The sequence below is a fragment of the Cetorhinus maximus genome, unplaced genomic scaffold (assembly GCF_964194155.1).
Source record: "Cetorhinus maximus unplaced genomic scaffold, sCetMax3.hap1.1 HAP1_SCAFFOLD_830, whole genome shotgun sequence".
Classification (NCBI taxonomy): domain Eukaryota; kingdom Metazoa; phylum Chordata; class Chondrichthyes; order Lamniformes; family Cetorhinidae; genus Cetorhinus; species Cetorhinus maximus.
In genome coordinates, this window is record NW_027596772.1 from 15,737 (window position 1) to 32,002 (window position 16,266).

Here is a 16,266-nt window from a genome sequence, read left to right on the forward strand (position 1 = left end):
ACAGTGTTAGTGAGGAGGCTCCCTCTCTCTTCAATTCCACCTCATCCCCACACTCTCTGCCATTGCCTTATCTTGACACCATGGACAGAGCCTCTATTGTCCATTTAAAGGAATTTATTGATGTCAGCCTGATCACTGGTTTCATTTTCTGGAAAACCTGGGGTTTGATCCCAAGGGGAACAGAATTAAAACTCGCTCCGTTACTCCTGGATAAGAGAAGGCACTTTGTACAGTGACATAGACAGGATTTGATGACACAGGATTTCATATATGCGGCACAGAAACAGGCCATTCAGCCCATCTGATCCGTGCTGCTGTTTCTGCTCCACACGAGCCTCATCCCGCCCCCCCTCGCCATCTCACCCCATCCCCATATCCTTCTATTCCTTTCTTCCTCATGTGTTTATCCAGCTTCACCCTTAACTACATCGACACTATTCACTTCGACCACTCCATGTGGGAGCGAGTTCCACATTCCCCCCACTCTCTGGGTAAAGACGTTTCTCCGGAATTCCCCATTGGATTTATTAGTGACGATCTTATATGGATGACCCCTAGTTCTGGTCTCCCCTCCCACCAGAGGAAACACTCCCTCTGTATCCACTCCATCGAAACCTTTCTGAATTTTAAATACCTCGATGAGGTCACCCCCCTCAGCCTTCTCTTTTCTAGAGAACAAAGACCCAGCCCTTCCATCCTGTCCTCATATAAACTCATGTGAGTTTACCCTCACATTTCTGGGATCATCATTGTAAATCTTCCCTCTCCAGTATCTCGATGTCCTTTCTGTAATATGGTGACCAGAACTGCTCGTGGTAATCTCAGTGCTGTCCAACCAAGTTTTGATGCAGGCTTACCGTCACTTCCCTACTTTTCAATTCTATCCCTCCAGAAATAATCCCTAGTTTTTGGTTTGATTTTTGCCTTGCCTTGCTAACCTGCGGGGGCAACTCCCACTGTGTGGTCTTATTTGCACTCTGAAGGTGTTGGGGGAAACCTGCGCATGCAGTTAAATAACTCCCCGTGATTCAGGCTCGAGTGTATAGTCCAAATGCAAGGTTATTAATCAGGCATCAATCGTATAGTGACGATTACAGTTATCGATTCCAAACAGCCTGACTTATTGTAGGCTAGAGCTAATCCGACAAGGTTTCTGTAGATGTTGGACTCCCGACTGTCCTGTGACTTCTGAGCTTAAGGGAGCTGTTCCCTGGTATATTGTCTACCTTTTCCGTGCGAGTTACATTACACGGTAACCAGGATGTACGTTGAACTGAGTTGCTTCTCATCCACCCTCCAAAGTTGACATCACCGCTGTCTTGAGGATTTAACTGTTTAAGAAGTGAACACTAGAAAGGGAACAGACCGACCAAGACAACCTCAAATCATTAAATGTTACTGGGTGGGGGGCGCTCCCGATATTCTGGCCAACCCCCAGTATTCGCACCAGATTTGGGGGCACATCCAACGTGTCTCCTGGCAGAAACAGAACGTGCTAGAAAAACTCAGGAGGTTTGTCAGTGCGCTGCGCAGAGAAAAGACAGAGTTAACATTTTAAGTCCGTATGGCTCTTCTCCAGAGCTGAAGAGATGTAGAAATGTGATGGTCAAAGGAAAGAACTGTGGATGCTGGAAATCCAAAACAAAAACAGGAATACCTGGAGAAAGTTTTTCCAGGTATTTGTTTTTGTTTTAGAAATGTGTTGGGTTTTTGTTGGGTTCTGCCGAAGGGTCATGAAGATTCGAAACGTTGACTGATTTCTTCTGCACCGATGCTGCCAGACCTGCCTTGTTTTTCCAGGTAATTCTGTTTTTGTTTTGCGTTTTTTTAATACTGTTTAAGAGAGTGAGGGCTGGGTGGAACAAAATAGAAGGACAGAGATAGGTGAAAACTCAGGTGAGATTTGACAAAGATGTGTTGGACACAAGAGAAATGGAGTGCTAATGATTGTGTTAAAGACGAAAGCAGGTGTTAATAATGGCATGAGGTCAGACATCAGTTGGTGTTAATAGCAGAACAAGGGGTCAGTGCCCCTCTGAAAGCAAAACAAGGGAACAAATTGCAGACTGGCACTTGGTGGGGGTGGAGGGTGGGGGAAGGGGGGGGGGGGGAAACCTCCTGACAGTTTCTCCTCCCATTGTTCTGGCCAATAACTGATGTTGGCAAAATTCAAACTCTGGTAATCACATTGAGATGTGATTAAATATTCGACTAGAGAGAATTCTAAGAGTTGGTTAAAGAATTGTTTTCCATACATGGTTGACAGTCCCAGGTGAATGAATATTTAGCCAGAATCTGTTACAATCAGAGTCCAGTTATATTAAGAAACAATGACTGCATTTGTATAGCATTTCTAACATAGTAAAACAACCACAAAGCGTTTCACAGGAGCCTAAATGAGTCAGATTTTGACATCGAGCTGCAAAAGGAGATATTAGGAATGAGCATCACCAGTCAAAGATGTACATTTTCATAAAGGATGAGAGAAACAGAGAAAGGGGCGGAGTGGTTTAGGGAGGGAATTCCAGAGCTCAGGGCCCCAGGCAGCTTTCGGCACGGCCGCCAATGGTGGAGCGATGGGAATCGGGGGATGGTCAAGAGGCCGGAATTGGAGAAGGGCAGAGATCTCGAGGTGTTGTAGGGGCTGGAGGAGGTTACAGAAATAGGGAGGGTTGTAGCGGCTGGAGGAGGTTACAGAGATAGGGAGGGTTGTAGGGTCGGAGGAGGTTACAGAGATAGGGAGGGTTGTAGGGACTGGAGGAGGTTACAGAGATATGGTAGGGGCTGGAGGTGTTTACAGAGATAGGGAGGGTTGTAGGGGTCGGAGCTTGTTAGAGATAGAGAGGGTTGTTGGGACTGGAGGATGTTACAGAGTTGGTAGGGATGTAATGGTCAGAGGTTGTTACAGAGATAGCGAGGGTTGTAGGGGCAGGAGGGGGTTACAGAGATAGGGAGCGTTGTAGGGACTGGAGGAGGTTATAGAGATAGGGAGGGTTGTAGGGGCTGGAGGAGGTTACAGAGATAGGGAGGGTGGCAGGGGCTGGAGGAGGTTATAGAGATAGGGAGGGTTGTAGAGACTGGAAGAGGTTACAGAGTTGGGAGGGTTTTAGGGCTCGGAGCTTGTTACAGAGATAGGGAGGGTTGTAGGGATTGGAGGAGGTTACAGAGGTAGGTAGGGTTGTAGGGGCTGGAGGAGTTTACAGAGATAGGGAGGGTTTTAGGGGCGGCAGAGGTTACAGAGATAAGGAGGGTTGTAGGGGCTGGAGAAGGTTACAGAGATAGGGAGTGTTGTAGGGGCGGAGGAGGTTACAGAGATAGGGAAAGTTGTAGGGGTTGGAGGAGGTAACAGAGATAGGGAGTTCTGTAGGGGCTGCGGAGTTTATGGAGATAGGGAGGGTTGTAGGGACTGGAGGAGGTTACAGAGATAAGGAGGTTTGTAGGGCCTGGAGGAGGTTACAGAGATAGGGAGGGTTGTAGGTGCGGCGGAGTTTACAGAGATAGGGAGGTTTGCAGGGACTAGAAGAGGTTACAGAGATAGGGAGGGTTGTACGGGCTGGAGAAGGTTAGAGAGATAGGGAGGTTTGTATGGGCAGCGGAGGTTACAGAGATAGGGAGGGTTGTAGGGGCTGGAGAATGTTACAGAGTTAGGGAGGGTTGTAGGGGCTGGAGGAGGCAACAGAGATAGGGAGTGTTGCAGGTGCTGGAGAAGGTTAAAGAGTTAGGGAGTGTTGTAGATACTGGAGGAGGTTACAGAGTTGGGAGGGTTGTAGGGGTCGGAGGTTGTTACAGAGATAGGGAGGGTTTTTGGGGCTTGAGGAGGTTACAGAGATAGGGAGTGTTGTTAGGTCTGGAGGGGTTTACAGAGATGGGGAGGGTTGTAGGGGTCGGAGGTTGTTATAGAGATAGGGAGGGTTGTAGGGACTAAATGAGGTTACAGAGATAGGGAGTGTTGTAGGGTCTGGAGGAGTTTACAGAGATGGGGAGGGTTGTAGGGGTTGGAGGTTGTTATAGAGATAGGGCGGTTTGTAGGGACTAAAGGAGGTTACAGAGTTGGGAGGGTTTTAGGGGTCGGAGGTTGGTACAGCGATAGGGAGGGTTCTAGGGACTGGAATAGTTTACAGTGATTAGGAGGGTTGTATGGACTGGAGGAGGTTATTGAGATAGGGAGGTTTGTAGAGACTGGAGTTGGTACACAGATAGGAAGGGTTGTAGGTGCTGGAGGAGGCAACAGAGATGGGGAGGGTTGCAGGGGCTGGAGGAGCTTTCAGAGATAGGGAGAGTTGTAGGGACTGGAGTAGGTGTCAGAGTTGGGAGGGTTGTAGGGGTCAGAGGTTACGGAGATAGGGAGGGTTGTAGGGGCTGGAGGAGGTTACAGAGATAGGGAGGGTTGTTGGGATTGGAGGAGGTTACAGAGAAAGGGAGGGTTGTAGGGCCTGGAGGAGGTTACAGAGATAGGGAGTGTTGTAGGTTCTGGAGGAGGTTACAGAGATAGGGACGTTTGTAGGGGTCCGAGGTTGTTACAGAGATAGGGAGGGTGGTAGGGACTGGAGGAGCTTACCGAGATAGGGATGGTTTTAGGGACTGGAGGAGATTCCAGATATATGGGGGCTTGTAGGGGCTAGATTAGGTTACAGAGATAGGGAGGGTTGTAGGGGCTGGAGGATGTTACAGAGATAGGGACGGTTGTAGGGGTCGGAGGTTGTTACAGAGATAGGGAGGGTGGTAGGGACTGGAGGAGGTTACAGAGATAGGGAGTGTTGTAGGGGCTGGTGGAGGTTACAGAGATAGGGTGGGTTGTAGGGACTGGAGGAGGTTACAGAGATAGGGAGGGTTGTAGGGGCTGGAGGATGTTACAGAGATAGGGAGGGTTGTAGAGGCTGGAGGAGGTTACAGAAATAGGGAGGGTTGTAGGTGCTGGAGTAGGTTACAGAAATAGGGAGGGTTGTAGGGGCTGGAGTTGGTTACAGAGATAGGGAGGGTTGTAGGGCCTGGAGGAGGTTACAGAGTTGGGAGGTTTGTAGGGGTCGTAGGTTGTTACAGAGATAGGGAGGGTTGTAGGGACTGGAGGTGTTTACAGAGATAGGAAGGTTGTAGGGGTCGGAGGTTGTTACAGAGATAGGGAGGGTTGTAGGGACTGGAGGAGGTTACAGAGTTGGTTGGGTCGTAGGGGTCGGAGGTTGTTACAGAGATAGCGAGGGTTGAAGGGACTGGAGGAGGTTACAGAGATAGGGAAGGTTGTAGGGATTGGAGGAGAGTACAGAGATGGTGATGGCTGTAGGGACTGGCGGAGTTTACAGAGATAGGTAGGGTTGTAGTGGCGGCGGAGGTTACAGAGATAGGGAGGGTTGTAGGTGCTGGAGGATGTTACATAGATAGGGAGGATTGTAGGGGCTGGAGGATGTTAAATAGATAGGGAGGGTTGTAGGGACTGGAGGAGGTTACAGAGATAGGGAAGGTTGTAGGGACTTTAGGATGTTACCGAAATCGGGAGTGTTGTAGGGGCTGGAGGAGGTTACACAGATAGGGAGGGTTGTAGGGGTGGTGGAGTTTACGGAGATAGGGAGGGTTGTAGCGACTGGAAGAGTTTACAGAGATAGGGAGGTTTATACGGGCTGGAGGAGGTTACAGAGATAGGGAGGGTTGTAGGGGCGGCGGAGTTAACAGAGATAGGGAGGGTTGTAGGGACTGGAGGAGGTTACAGAGATTGGGAGGGTTGTAGGTGCTGGAGGAGGCAACAGAGATAGGGAGGGTTGCAGGGGCTGGAGGAGGTTACAGAGATAGGGAGTGTTGTAGAGACTGGAGGAGGTTACAGAGTTGGGAGGGTTGTCGGGGTCGGAGGTTGATACAGAGATATGGAGGGTTGTAGGGACTGGAGGAGGTTACAGAGATAGGGAGGGTTGCTTGGGCTGGATGAGGTTACAGAGATAGGTAGCGTTGTAGTTACTGGAGGAGGTTACAGAAATAGGGAGGGTTCTAGGGGCTTGAGGAGGTTACAGAGATTGGGAGTGTTGTAGGGGATGGAGGATGTTACAGAGATAGGGAGGGTTGTAAGGACTGGGGAATGTTACAGAGTTGGGATGGTCGTAGGGTTCGGAGGTTGTTACAGAGATAGGGAGGGTTGAAGGGACTGGTGGAGGTTACAGAGATAGTGAGGGTTGTAGGGACTGGAGGAGTTTACTGAGATAGGGAGAGTTGTAGGGACTGGAGGAGGTTACAGAGATAGGGAGTGTTGTAGGGGATGGAGGATGTTACAGAGATAGTGAGGGTTGTCGGGAATGAAGGAGATTATAGAGATAGCGAGGGTTGCAGGGGCTGGAGGAGGTTACAGAGTTGGGAGGGTTGTAGGGGTCGGAGGTTGTTACAGAGATAGGGAGAGTTGTATGGACTGGAGGAGGTTACAGAGATAGGGAGGGTTGTAGGGGCTGGTGGAGGTTACAGAGATAGTGAGGATTGTAGGGACTGGAGGAGGTTACAGAGATAGGGAGTGTTGTAGACGCTGGAGAAGGTTACAGGGATAGGGAGGGTTGTAGATGCGGCAGACATTACGGAGATAGGGTGGGTCGTAGGGGTGGAGGAGGTTACAGAGATATGCAGGTTTGTAGGGGCTGGTGGAGGTTACAGAGATAGGGAGGGTTGTAGGGTCGGCGGAGTTTACAGAGATAGGGAGGGTTGTAGGGACTGGAGGAGGTTACAGAGATTGGGAGGGTTGTAGGTGCTGGAGGAGGTTACAGAGATAGAGAGTGTTGTGGAGACTGGAGGAGGTTACAGAGTTGGGAGGGTTGTAGGAGTCGGAGGTTGTTACAGAGATATGGAGGGTTGTAGGGACTGGAGGAGGTTACAGAGATAGGGATGGTTGCAGGTGCTGGAGGAGGTTACAGAGATAGGGAGGGTTGTAGAGGCTGGAGGAGGTTACAGAAATAGGGAGGGTTGTAGGTGCTTGAGTAGGTTACAGAAATAGGGAGGGTAGTAGGAGCTGGAGTTGGTTACAGAGATAGGGAGGGTTGTAGGGCCTGGAGGAGGTTACAGAGTTGGGAGGTTTGTAGGGGTCGTAGGTTGTTACAGAGATAGGGAGGGTTGTAGGGACTGCAGGTGTTTACAGAGATAGGAAGGTTGTAGGGGTCGGAGGTTTTTACAGAGATAGGGAGGGTTGTAGGGACTGGAGGAGGTTACAGAGTTGGTTGGGTCGTAGGGGTCGGAGGTTGTTACAGAGATAGCGAGGGTTGAAGGGACTGGAGGAGGTTACAGAGATAGGGAAGGTTGTAGGGATTGGAGGATGTTACATAGATAGGGAGGTTTGTAGGGGCTGGAGGATGTTAAATAGATAGGGAGGGTTGTAGGGACTGGAGGAGGTTACAGAGATAGGGAGTGTTGTAGACGCTGGAGAAGGTTACAGGGATAGGGAGGCTTGTAGGTGCGGCAGACATTACAGAGATAGGGTGGGTCGTAGGGGTGGAGGAGGTTACAGAGATAGGCAGGTTTGTAGGGGCTGGTGGAGGTTAAAGAGATAGGGAGTGTTGTAGCGACTGGAGCAGGATACAAAGATAGGGAGGGTTGTAGGGGCGGCGGAGGTTACAGAGATAGGGAGGGTTGTAGTGGCTGGAGAAGGTTACAGAGATAGGGAGGGTTGTAGGGGAGGCGGAGTTTACAGAGATAGGGAGGGTTGTAGGGACTGGAGGAGGTTACAGAGATTGGGAGGGTTGTAGGTGCTGGAGGAGGCAACAGAGATAGGGAGGGTTGCAGGGGCTGGAGGAGGTTACAGAGATAGGGAGCGTTGTAGAGACTGGAGGAGGTTACAGAGCTGGGAGGGTTGTAGGGGTCGGAGGTTGTTACAGAGATATGGAGGGTTGTAGGGACTGGAGGAGCTTACAGAGATAGGGATGGTTGTAGGTGCTGGAGGAGGCAACAGAGATAGGGAGGGTTGCAGGGGCTGGAGGAGGTTACAGAGATAGAGAGTGTTGTGGAGACTGGAGGAGGTTACAGAGTTGGGAGGGTTGTAGGAGTCGGAGGTTGTTTCAGAGATATGGAGGGTTGTTGGGACTGGAGGAGGTTACAGAGATAGGGATGGTTGCAGGTGCTGGAGGAGGTTACAGAGATAGGGAGGGTTGTAGAGGCTGGAGGAGGTTACAGAAATAGGGAGGGTTGTAGGTGCTTGAGTAGGTTACAGAAATAGGGAGGGTAGTAGGAGCTGGAGTTGGTTACAGAGATAGGGAGGGTTGTAGGGACTGGAGGAGGTTACAGAGTTGGTTGGGTCGTAGGGGTCGGAGGTTGTTACAGAGATAGCGAGGGTTGAAGGGACTGGAGGAGGTTACAGAGATAGGGAAGGTTGTAGGGATTGGAGGATGTTACATAGATAGGGAGGTTTGTAGGGGCTGGAGGATGTTAAATAGATAGGGAGGGTTGTAGGGACTGGAGGAGGTTACAGAGATAGGGAGTGTTGTAGACGCTGGAGAAGGTTACAGGGATAGGGAGGCTTGTAGGTGCGGCAGACATTACAGAGATAGGGTGGGTCGTAGGGGTGGAGGAGGTTACAGAGATAGGCAGGTTTGTAGGGGCTGGTGGAGGTTACAGAGATAGGGAGTGTTGTAGCGACTGGAGCAGGATACAAAGATAGGGAGTGTTGTAGGGGCGGCGGAGGTTACAGAGATAGGGAGGGTTGTAGTGGCTGGAGAAGGTTACAGAGATAGGGAGGGTTGTAGGGGAGGCGGAGTTTACAGAGATAGGGAGCGTTGTAGAGACTGGAGGAGGTTACAGAGCTGGGAGGGTTGTAGGGGTCGGAGGTTGTTACAGAGATATGGAGGGTTGTAGGGACTGGAGGAGCTTACAGAGATAGGGATGGTTGTAGGTGCTGGAGGAGGTTACAGAGATAGGGAGGGTTGCTTGGGCTGGATGAGGTTACAGAGATAGGTGGCGTTGTAGTTACTGGAGGAGGTTCCAGAAATAGGGAGGGTTCTTGGGGCTTGAGGAGGTTACAGAGATAGGGAGTGTTGTAGGGTCTGGAGGAGTTTACAGAGATGGGGAGGGTTGTAGGCGTCGGAGGTTGTTATAGTGATAGGGAGTGTTGTAGGGACTGGAAGAGGTTACAGAGTTGGGAGAGTTGTAGGGGTCGGAGGTTGGTACAGAGATAGGGACGGTTGTTGGGACTGGAGGAGGTTATAGAGATAACCTGTTTCATTTTCTGGAAAACCTTGGGTTTGATCCCAAGGGGAACAGAATTAAAACTAGCTCCGTTACCCCTCCAACAACATCAGTAAAAAAGCAGATGGTCTGGGGCCATAATCACATTGCTGTTTGTGGGATCTTGCTGTGTGCTTCTGTGTTTCTTATAACAGTGAGCTCACTGCAAAAGAAATCCTTCATTGGCTGTGAAATGCTTCGGGATGTCCTGAGGTGGGGGAAAGGCGCTAGAGAAATGCAAGTCCTTTGTTAACCATGAGTTTAGATCAATCTTAATCCTACATGTGCATGTATACACAACCAAGGGTATCTTACACAAAGGCACAGTGTTAGTGAGGAGGCTCCCTCTCTCTTCAATTCCACCTCATCCCCACACTCTCTGCCATTGCCTTATCTTGACACCATGGACAGAGCCTCTATTGTACATTTAAAGGAATTTATTGATGTCAGCCTGGTCACTGGTTTCATTTTCTGGAAAACCTGGGGTTTGATCCCAAGGGGAACAGAATTAAAACTAGCTCCGTTACTCCTGGATAGGAGAAGGCACTTTGTACAGTGACATAGACAGGATTTGATGACACAGGATTTCATATATGCGGCACAGAAACAGGCCATTCAGCCCATCTGATCCGTGCTGGTGTTTCTGCTCCACACGAGCCTCCTCCCATCTCACCCCATCTCACCCCATCGCCATATCCTTCTATTCCTTTCTCCCTCATGTGTTTATCCAGCTTCCCCCTTAACTACATCGACACTATTCACTTCCACCACTCCCTGTGGGAGCGAGTTCCACATTCCCCCCACTCTCTGGGTAAAGACGTTTCTCCGGAATTCCCCATTGGATTTATTAGTGACGATCTTATATGGATGACCCCTAGTTCTGGTCTCCCCTCCCACCAGAGGAAACACTCCCTCTGTATCCACTCCATCAAAATCTTTCTGAATTTTAAATACCTCGATGAGGTCACCCCCCTCAGCCTTCTCTTTTCTAGAGAACAAAGACCCAGCCCGTCCATCCTGTCCTCATATAAACTCATGTGAGTTTACCCTCACATTTCTGGGATCATCATTGTAAATCTTCCCTCTCCAGTATCTCGATGTCCTTTCTGTAATATGGTGACCAGATGAGCTCGTGGTAATCTCAGTGCAGTGCAACCAAGTTTTGATGCAGGCTTACCGTCACTTCCCTACTTTTCAATTCTATCCCTCCAGAAATAATCCCTAGTTTTTGGTTTGATTTTTGCCTTGCCTTGCTAACCTGCAGGGGCAACTCCCTCTGTGTGGTCTTATTTGCACTCTGAAGGTGTTGGGGGAAACCTGCGCACGCAGTTAAATAACTCCCCGCAATTCAGGCTCGAGTGTATAGTCCAAATGCAAGGTTATTACTCAGGCATCAATCGTATAGTGACGATTACAGTTATCGATTCAGACAGCCTGGCTTATTGTAGGCTGGAGCTGATCCGACAAGGTTTCTGTGGATGTTGGACTCCCGATTGTCCTGTGACTTCTGAGCTTAAGGGAGCTGTTCCCTGTTATATTGTCTACCTTTTCCGTGTGAGTTATATTACACGGTACCCAGGATGTACGTTGAACTGAGTTGCTTCTCATCCACCCACCAGAGTTGACATCACCGCTGTCTTGAGGATTTAACTGTTTAAGAAGTGAACACTAGAAAGGGAACAGACCGACCGAGACAACCTCAAATCATTAAATGTTACTGGGGGGGTGGGGGGTGCGCTCCCGATATTCTGGCCAACCCCCAGTATTCGCACCAGATTTGGGGGCACATCCAACGTGTCTCCTGGCAGAAACAGAACGTGCTAGAAAAACTCAGGAGGTTTGTCAGTGCCCTGCGCAGAGAAAAGACAGAGTTAACATTTTAAGTCCGTATGGCTCTTCTCCAGAGCTGAAGAGATGTAGAAATGTGATGGTCAAAGGAAAGAACTGTGGATGCTGGAAATCCAAAACAAAAACAGGAATACCTGGAGAAAGTTTTTCCAGGTATTTCTGTTTTTGTTATAGAAATGTGTTGGGTTTTTTTAATACTGTTTAAGAGAGTGAGGGCTGGGTGGAACAAAATAGAAGGACAGAGATAGGTGAGAGATCAGGTGAGATTTGACAAAGATGTGTTGGACACAAGAGAAATGGAGTGCTAATGATTGTGTTAAAGACGAAAGCAGGTGTTAATAATGGCATGAAGGTCAGACATCAGTAGGTGTTAATAGCAGAACAATGGGTCAGTGCCTCTCTGAAAGCAAAACATGGGAACAAATTGCAGACTGGCACTTGGTGGGGTTAGAGGGCGGGGGAAGGGTGGGGGGGAAAAACCTCCTGACAGTTTCTCCTCCCATTGTTCTGGCCAATAACTGATGTTGGCAAAATTCAAACTCTGGTAATCACATTGAGATGTGATTAAATATTCGACTCGAGAGAATTCTAAGAGTTGGTTAAAGAATTGTTTTCCATACATGGTTGACAGTCCCAGGTGAATGAATATTTAGCCAGAATCTGTTTCAATCAGAGTCCAGTTATATTAAGAAACAATGACTGCATTTGTATAGCATTTCTAACATAGTAAAACAACCACAAAGCGTTTCACAGGAGCCTAAAAGAGACAGATTTTGACATCGAGCTGCAAAAGGAGATATTAGGACTGAGCATCACCAGTCAAAGACATACATTTTCATAAAAGATGAGAGAAAGAGAGAAAGGGGCGGAGAGGTTTAGGGAGGGAATTCCAGAGCTCAGGGCCCCAGGCAGCTGAAGGCACGGCCGCCAATGGTGGAGCGATGGGAATCGGGGGATGGTCAAGAGGCCGGAATTGGAGACGGGCAGAGATCTCGGAGTGTTGTAGGGGCTGGAGGAGGTTACAGAGATAGGGAGTGTTGTAGGGGCTGGAGGAGGTTACAGAGATAGGTAGGGTTGTAGGGGCTGGAGGAGGATACAGAGATAGGGAGGGTTGTTGGGGCTGGAGGAGGTTACAGAGATAGGGAGTGTTGTAGGGGCTGGAGGAGGTTACAGAGATAGGTAGGGTTGTAGGGGCTGCAGGAGGTTACAGAGATAGGGAGGGTTGTAGGGGCTGGAGGAGGTTACAGAGATACGGAGTGTTGTAGGGGCTGGAGGAGGTTACAGATATAGGGAGTGTTGTAGGGGCGGAGGAGGATACAGAGATAGGGAGGGTTATAGGGGCTGGAGGAGGTTACAGAGATAGGTTGGGTTGTAGGGGCTTGAGGAGGTTACGGAGATAGGGAGGGTTGTAGGGATGGTGGAGTTTACAGAGAAAGGGAGGCTTTTAGGGGCTGGAGAAGTTTACAGAGATAGAGAGTGTTATAGGGGCGGCGGAGGTTACAGAAATAGGGAGGGTTGTAGGGGTTGGAGGAGGTAACAGAGATAGGGAGGGTTGTAGGGGCTGGAGGAGGTTACAGAGATAGGGAGGGTTGTTGGGACTGGAGGAGGTTACAGAGATAGGGAGGGTTGTAGGGGCTGGAGGAGGTTACAGAGATACGGAGTGTTGTAGGGGCTGGAGGAGGTTACAGATATAGGGAGTGTTGTAGGGGCGGAGGAGGTTACAGAGATAGGAAGGGTTGTAGGGGCTGGAGGAGGTTACAGAGATAGGTAGGGTTGTAGGTGCTGGAGGAGGTTACAGAGATAGGGAGGGTTGTAGGGGTGGCGGAGGTTACAGAGATAGGGAGGGTTTTAGGGGCTTGAGATGGTTACAGAGATAGGGAGTGTTGTAGGGGTGGAGGAGGTTACAGAGATAGGGAGGGTTGTAGGGGTTGGAGGAGGTAACAGAGTTAGGGAGGGTTGTAGGGGCTGGAAGAGGTTACAGAGATAGAGAGGGTTGTAGGGACTGGAGGAGGTTACAGAGATAGGGAGGGTTGTAGGGGCTGGAGGTGTTTACAGAGATAGGGATGGTTGTAGGGTCTGGAGGAGGTTACAGAGATAGGGAGGGTTGTAGGGCTCGGAGGTTGTTAGAGATAGAGAGGGTTGTAGGGCCTGGAGGATGTTACAGAGTTGGGAGGGATGTAATGGTCGGTAGTTGTTACAGAGATAGGGAGGGTTGTAGGGACTGGAGGAGGTTACAGAGATAGGGAGGGTTGTAGGGGATGGAGGAGGTTACAGAGATCGGGAGAGTTGTAGGGTCTGGAGGTGTTTACAGAGATAGGGACGGCTGTAGGAGTCGGAGGTTGTTACAGATGTAGGGAGGGTTGTAAGGACTGGAGGAGGTTACAGAGTTGGGATGGTCGTTGGGTTCGGAGGTTGTTACAGAGATAGGGAGGGTTGTAGGGACTGGTGGAGGTTACAGAGATAGTGAGGGTTGTAGGGACTCGAGGAGTTTACTGAGATAGGGAGAGTTGTAGGGACTGGAGGAGGTTACAGAGATAGGGAGTGTTGTAGGGGATGGAGGATGTTACAGAGATAGGGAGGGTTGTTGGGAATGTGGGAGATTATAGAGATAGCGAAGGTTGCAGGGGCTGGAGGAGGTTACAGAGTTGGGAGGTTTGTAGGGGTCGGAGGTTGTTACAGAGATAGGGAGAGTTGTATGGACTGGAGGAGGTTACAGAGATAGGGAGGGTTGCAGGGGCTGGTGGGAGTTACAGAGATAGTGAGGATTGTAGGGACTGGAGGAGGTTACAGAGATAGGGAGTGTTGTAGACGCTGGAGAAGGTTACAGGGATGGGGAGGGTTGTAGGGGCGGGGGAGGTTACCGTGATAGGGAGGGTTGTAGGGGCTGGAGAAGGTTACAGAGATAGGGAGGGTTGTAGGGGTGGCGGAGTTTACGGAGATAGGGAGGGTTGTAGGGACTGGAGGGGTTTACAGAGATAGTGAGTATTGTAGGGGCGGAGGAGGTTACGGAGATATGGAGGGTTGTAGGGGTTGGAGGAGGTTACAGAGATAGGGAGGGTTGTAGGTGCGGAGGAGGTTACAGAGATAGGGAGGGTTATAGGGGCTGGACGAGGTTACAGAGATAGGGAGGGTTGTAGGGGCTGCAGGAGGTTACAGAGATAGGGAGGGTTGTAAGAGCGGTGGAGGTTACAGAGATAGGGAGGGTTGTAGGGGCTGGAGGAGGTTACAGAGATAGGGAGAGTTGTAGGGACTGGAGGAGGTTACAGAGATAGGGAGAGTTGTAGGTGCTAGAGGTGTTTACAGAGATAGGGAGGGTTGTAGGGTCTGGAGGAGGTTACAGAGATAGGGAGTGTTGTAGGGGTTGGAGGTTATTAGAGACAGAGAGGGTTGTAGGGACTGGAGGATGTTACAGAGTTGGGAGGGATGTAATGGTTGGAGGTTGTTACAGCGATAGGGATGGTTGTAGGGACTGGAGGAGGTTACAGAGATAGCGAGGGTTGTAGGGGCAGGAGGGGCTTACAGAGATAGGGAGGGTGGTAGCGACTGGAGGAGGTTATAGAGATAGGGAGGGTTGTAGGGGCTGGAGGAGGTTACAGAGATAGGGAGGGTTGTAGGGACTGGAGGAGGTTAAAGAGACAGGGAGGGTTGTAGGGGCTGGAGGAGGTTACAGAGATAGGGAGGGTTGTAGGGGCTGGAGGAGGTTACAGAGATAGGGAGTGTTGTAGTGGCTGGAGGAAGTTACAGAGATAGGGAGGGTTGAAGGGGCTGGAGGATGTTACAGAGATAGGGAGAGTTGTAGGGGCTGGAGGAGGTTACAGAGATAGGGAGGCTTGTTGGGGCTGGAGGAGGTTACAGAGATAGGGAGGGTTGTAGGGGCTGGAAGAGGTTACAGAGTTGGGAGGGTTTTAGGGCTCGGAGGTTGTTACTGAGATAGTGAGGGTCGTAGTGGCTGGAGGAGCTTATAGAGATAGGGAGGGTTGTAGGGGCTGGAGGAGGTTACAGAGATATGGAGGGTTGTAGAGGCTGGAGGAAGTTTCAGAGATAGGGAGGGTTATAGGGGCTGGAGGAGTTTACAGAGATAGGGAGGGCTGTTGGGGCGACGGAGGTTACAGAGATAGGCAGGGTTGTAGGGGCTGGAGGAGGTTATAGAGATAGGGTGGGTTTTAGGGGCTGGAGGAGGTTACAGAGATAGGGAGTGTTGTAGGGGCGATGGAGGTTACAAAGTTAGGGAGGGTTGTAGGGGCTGGAGGTGACTACAAATATAGGGATGGTTGTACGGGCTGGAGGAGGTTACAGAGAAACGGAGGTTTGTAGGGACTGGAGGAGGTTACAGAGGTAGGGTGGGTTATAGGGGTCAGAGATTGTTACAGAGATAGGGAGGGTTGTAGGGACTGGAGGATGTTACAGAGTTGGGAGGCTTGTTGGGGTCGGAAGTTGTAACAGAGATAGGGGCGGTTGTAGGGAGTGGAGGAGGTTACAGAGATAGGGAGGATTGTAGGCACTGGAGGAGGTTACAGAGATTGGGAGGGGTGTAGTGTCTGGAGGAGGTTACAGAGATAGGGAGTGTTGTAGGGACTGGAGGAGGTTACAGAGATACGAAGTGTTGTAGTGGCTGGAGCAGGTTACAGAGATAGGAATAGTTCTGGGGACTGGAGGAGGTTGCAGAGATAGGGAGGGTTGTAGGGGCTGGAGGAGGTTACAGAGGTAGGGAGTGTTGTACGGGCTGGAGGAGGTTGCAGAGATAGGGAGGGTTGTAGGGGCTGGAGGAGGTTACAGAGATAGGGTGGGTTGTAGGGTCTGGAGGAGGTTACAGAGATAGGGAGGGTTGTAGGAGTCGGAGGTTTTTACAGATATAGGGAGGGTTGTAAGGACTGGAGGAGGTTACAGAGTTGGGATGGTCATTGGGGTCGGCGGTTGTTACAGAGATAGGGAGGGTTGTAGGGACTGGTGGAGGTTACAGAGAACGTGAGGGTTGTAGGGACTGGAGGAGTTTACTGAGATAGGGAGACTTGTAGGGACTGGATCAGGTTATAGAGATAGCGAGGGCTGTAGGGACTGGAGGAGGTTACAGAGATAGTGAGGTTGTCGGGACAAGAGGAGGGTACAGAGATAGGGAGGGTTGTAGGGACTGGTGGAGGTTACAGAGATAGGGAGTGTTATAGGGGCTGGAGGATGTTACAGAGATAGGGAGGGTTGTAGCGACTGGAGGAGGGTACATAGATAGTTGTGGTATGGACTGGAGGT

The 16,266-nt window shown here is 50.3% G+C and overlaps 1 protein-coding gene across 1 annotated transcript in view; it reads left to right on the plus strand.

The window, feature by feature from the left end:
- The first annotated feature begins 11,642 nt into the window (after positions 1-11,642).
- Positions 11,643-16,266, plus strand: part of LOC144674854 (ICOS ligand-like) — a 65,342-nt gene continuing 60,718 nt past the window's right edge. Inside the window, exon 1 of the mRNA XM_078536025.1 lies at positions 11,643-11,659. Coding sequence (XP_078392151.1) covers positions 11,643-11,659 — 17 coding nt within the window. The remainder of the gene's footprint in view (positions 11,660-16,266) is intronic.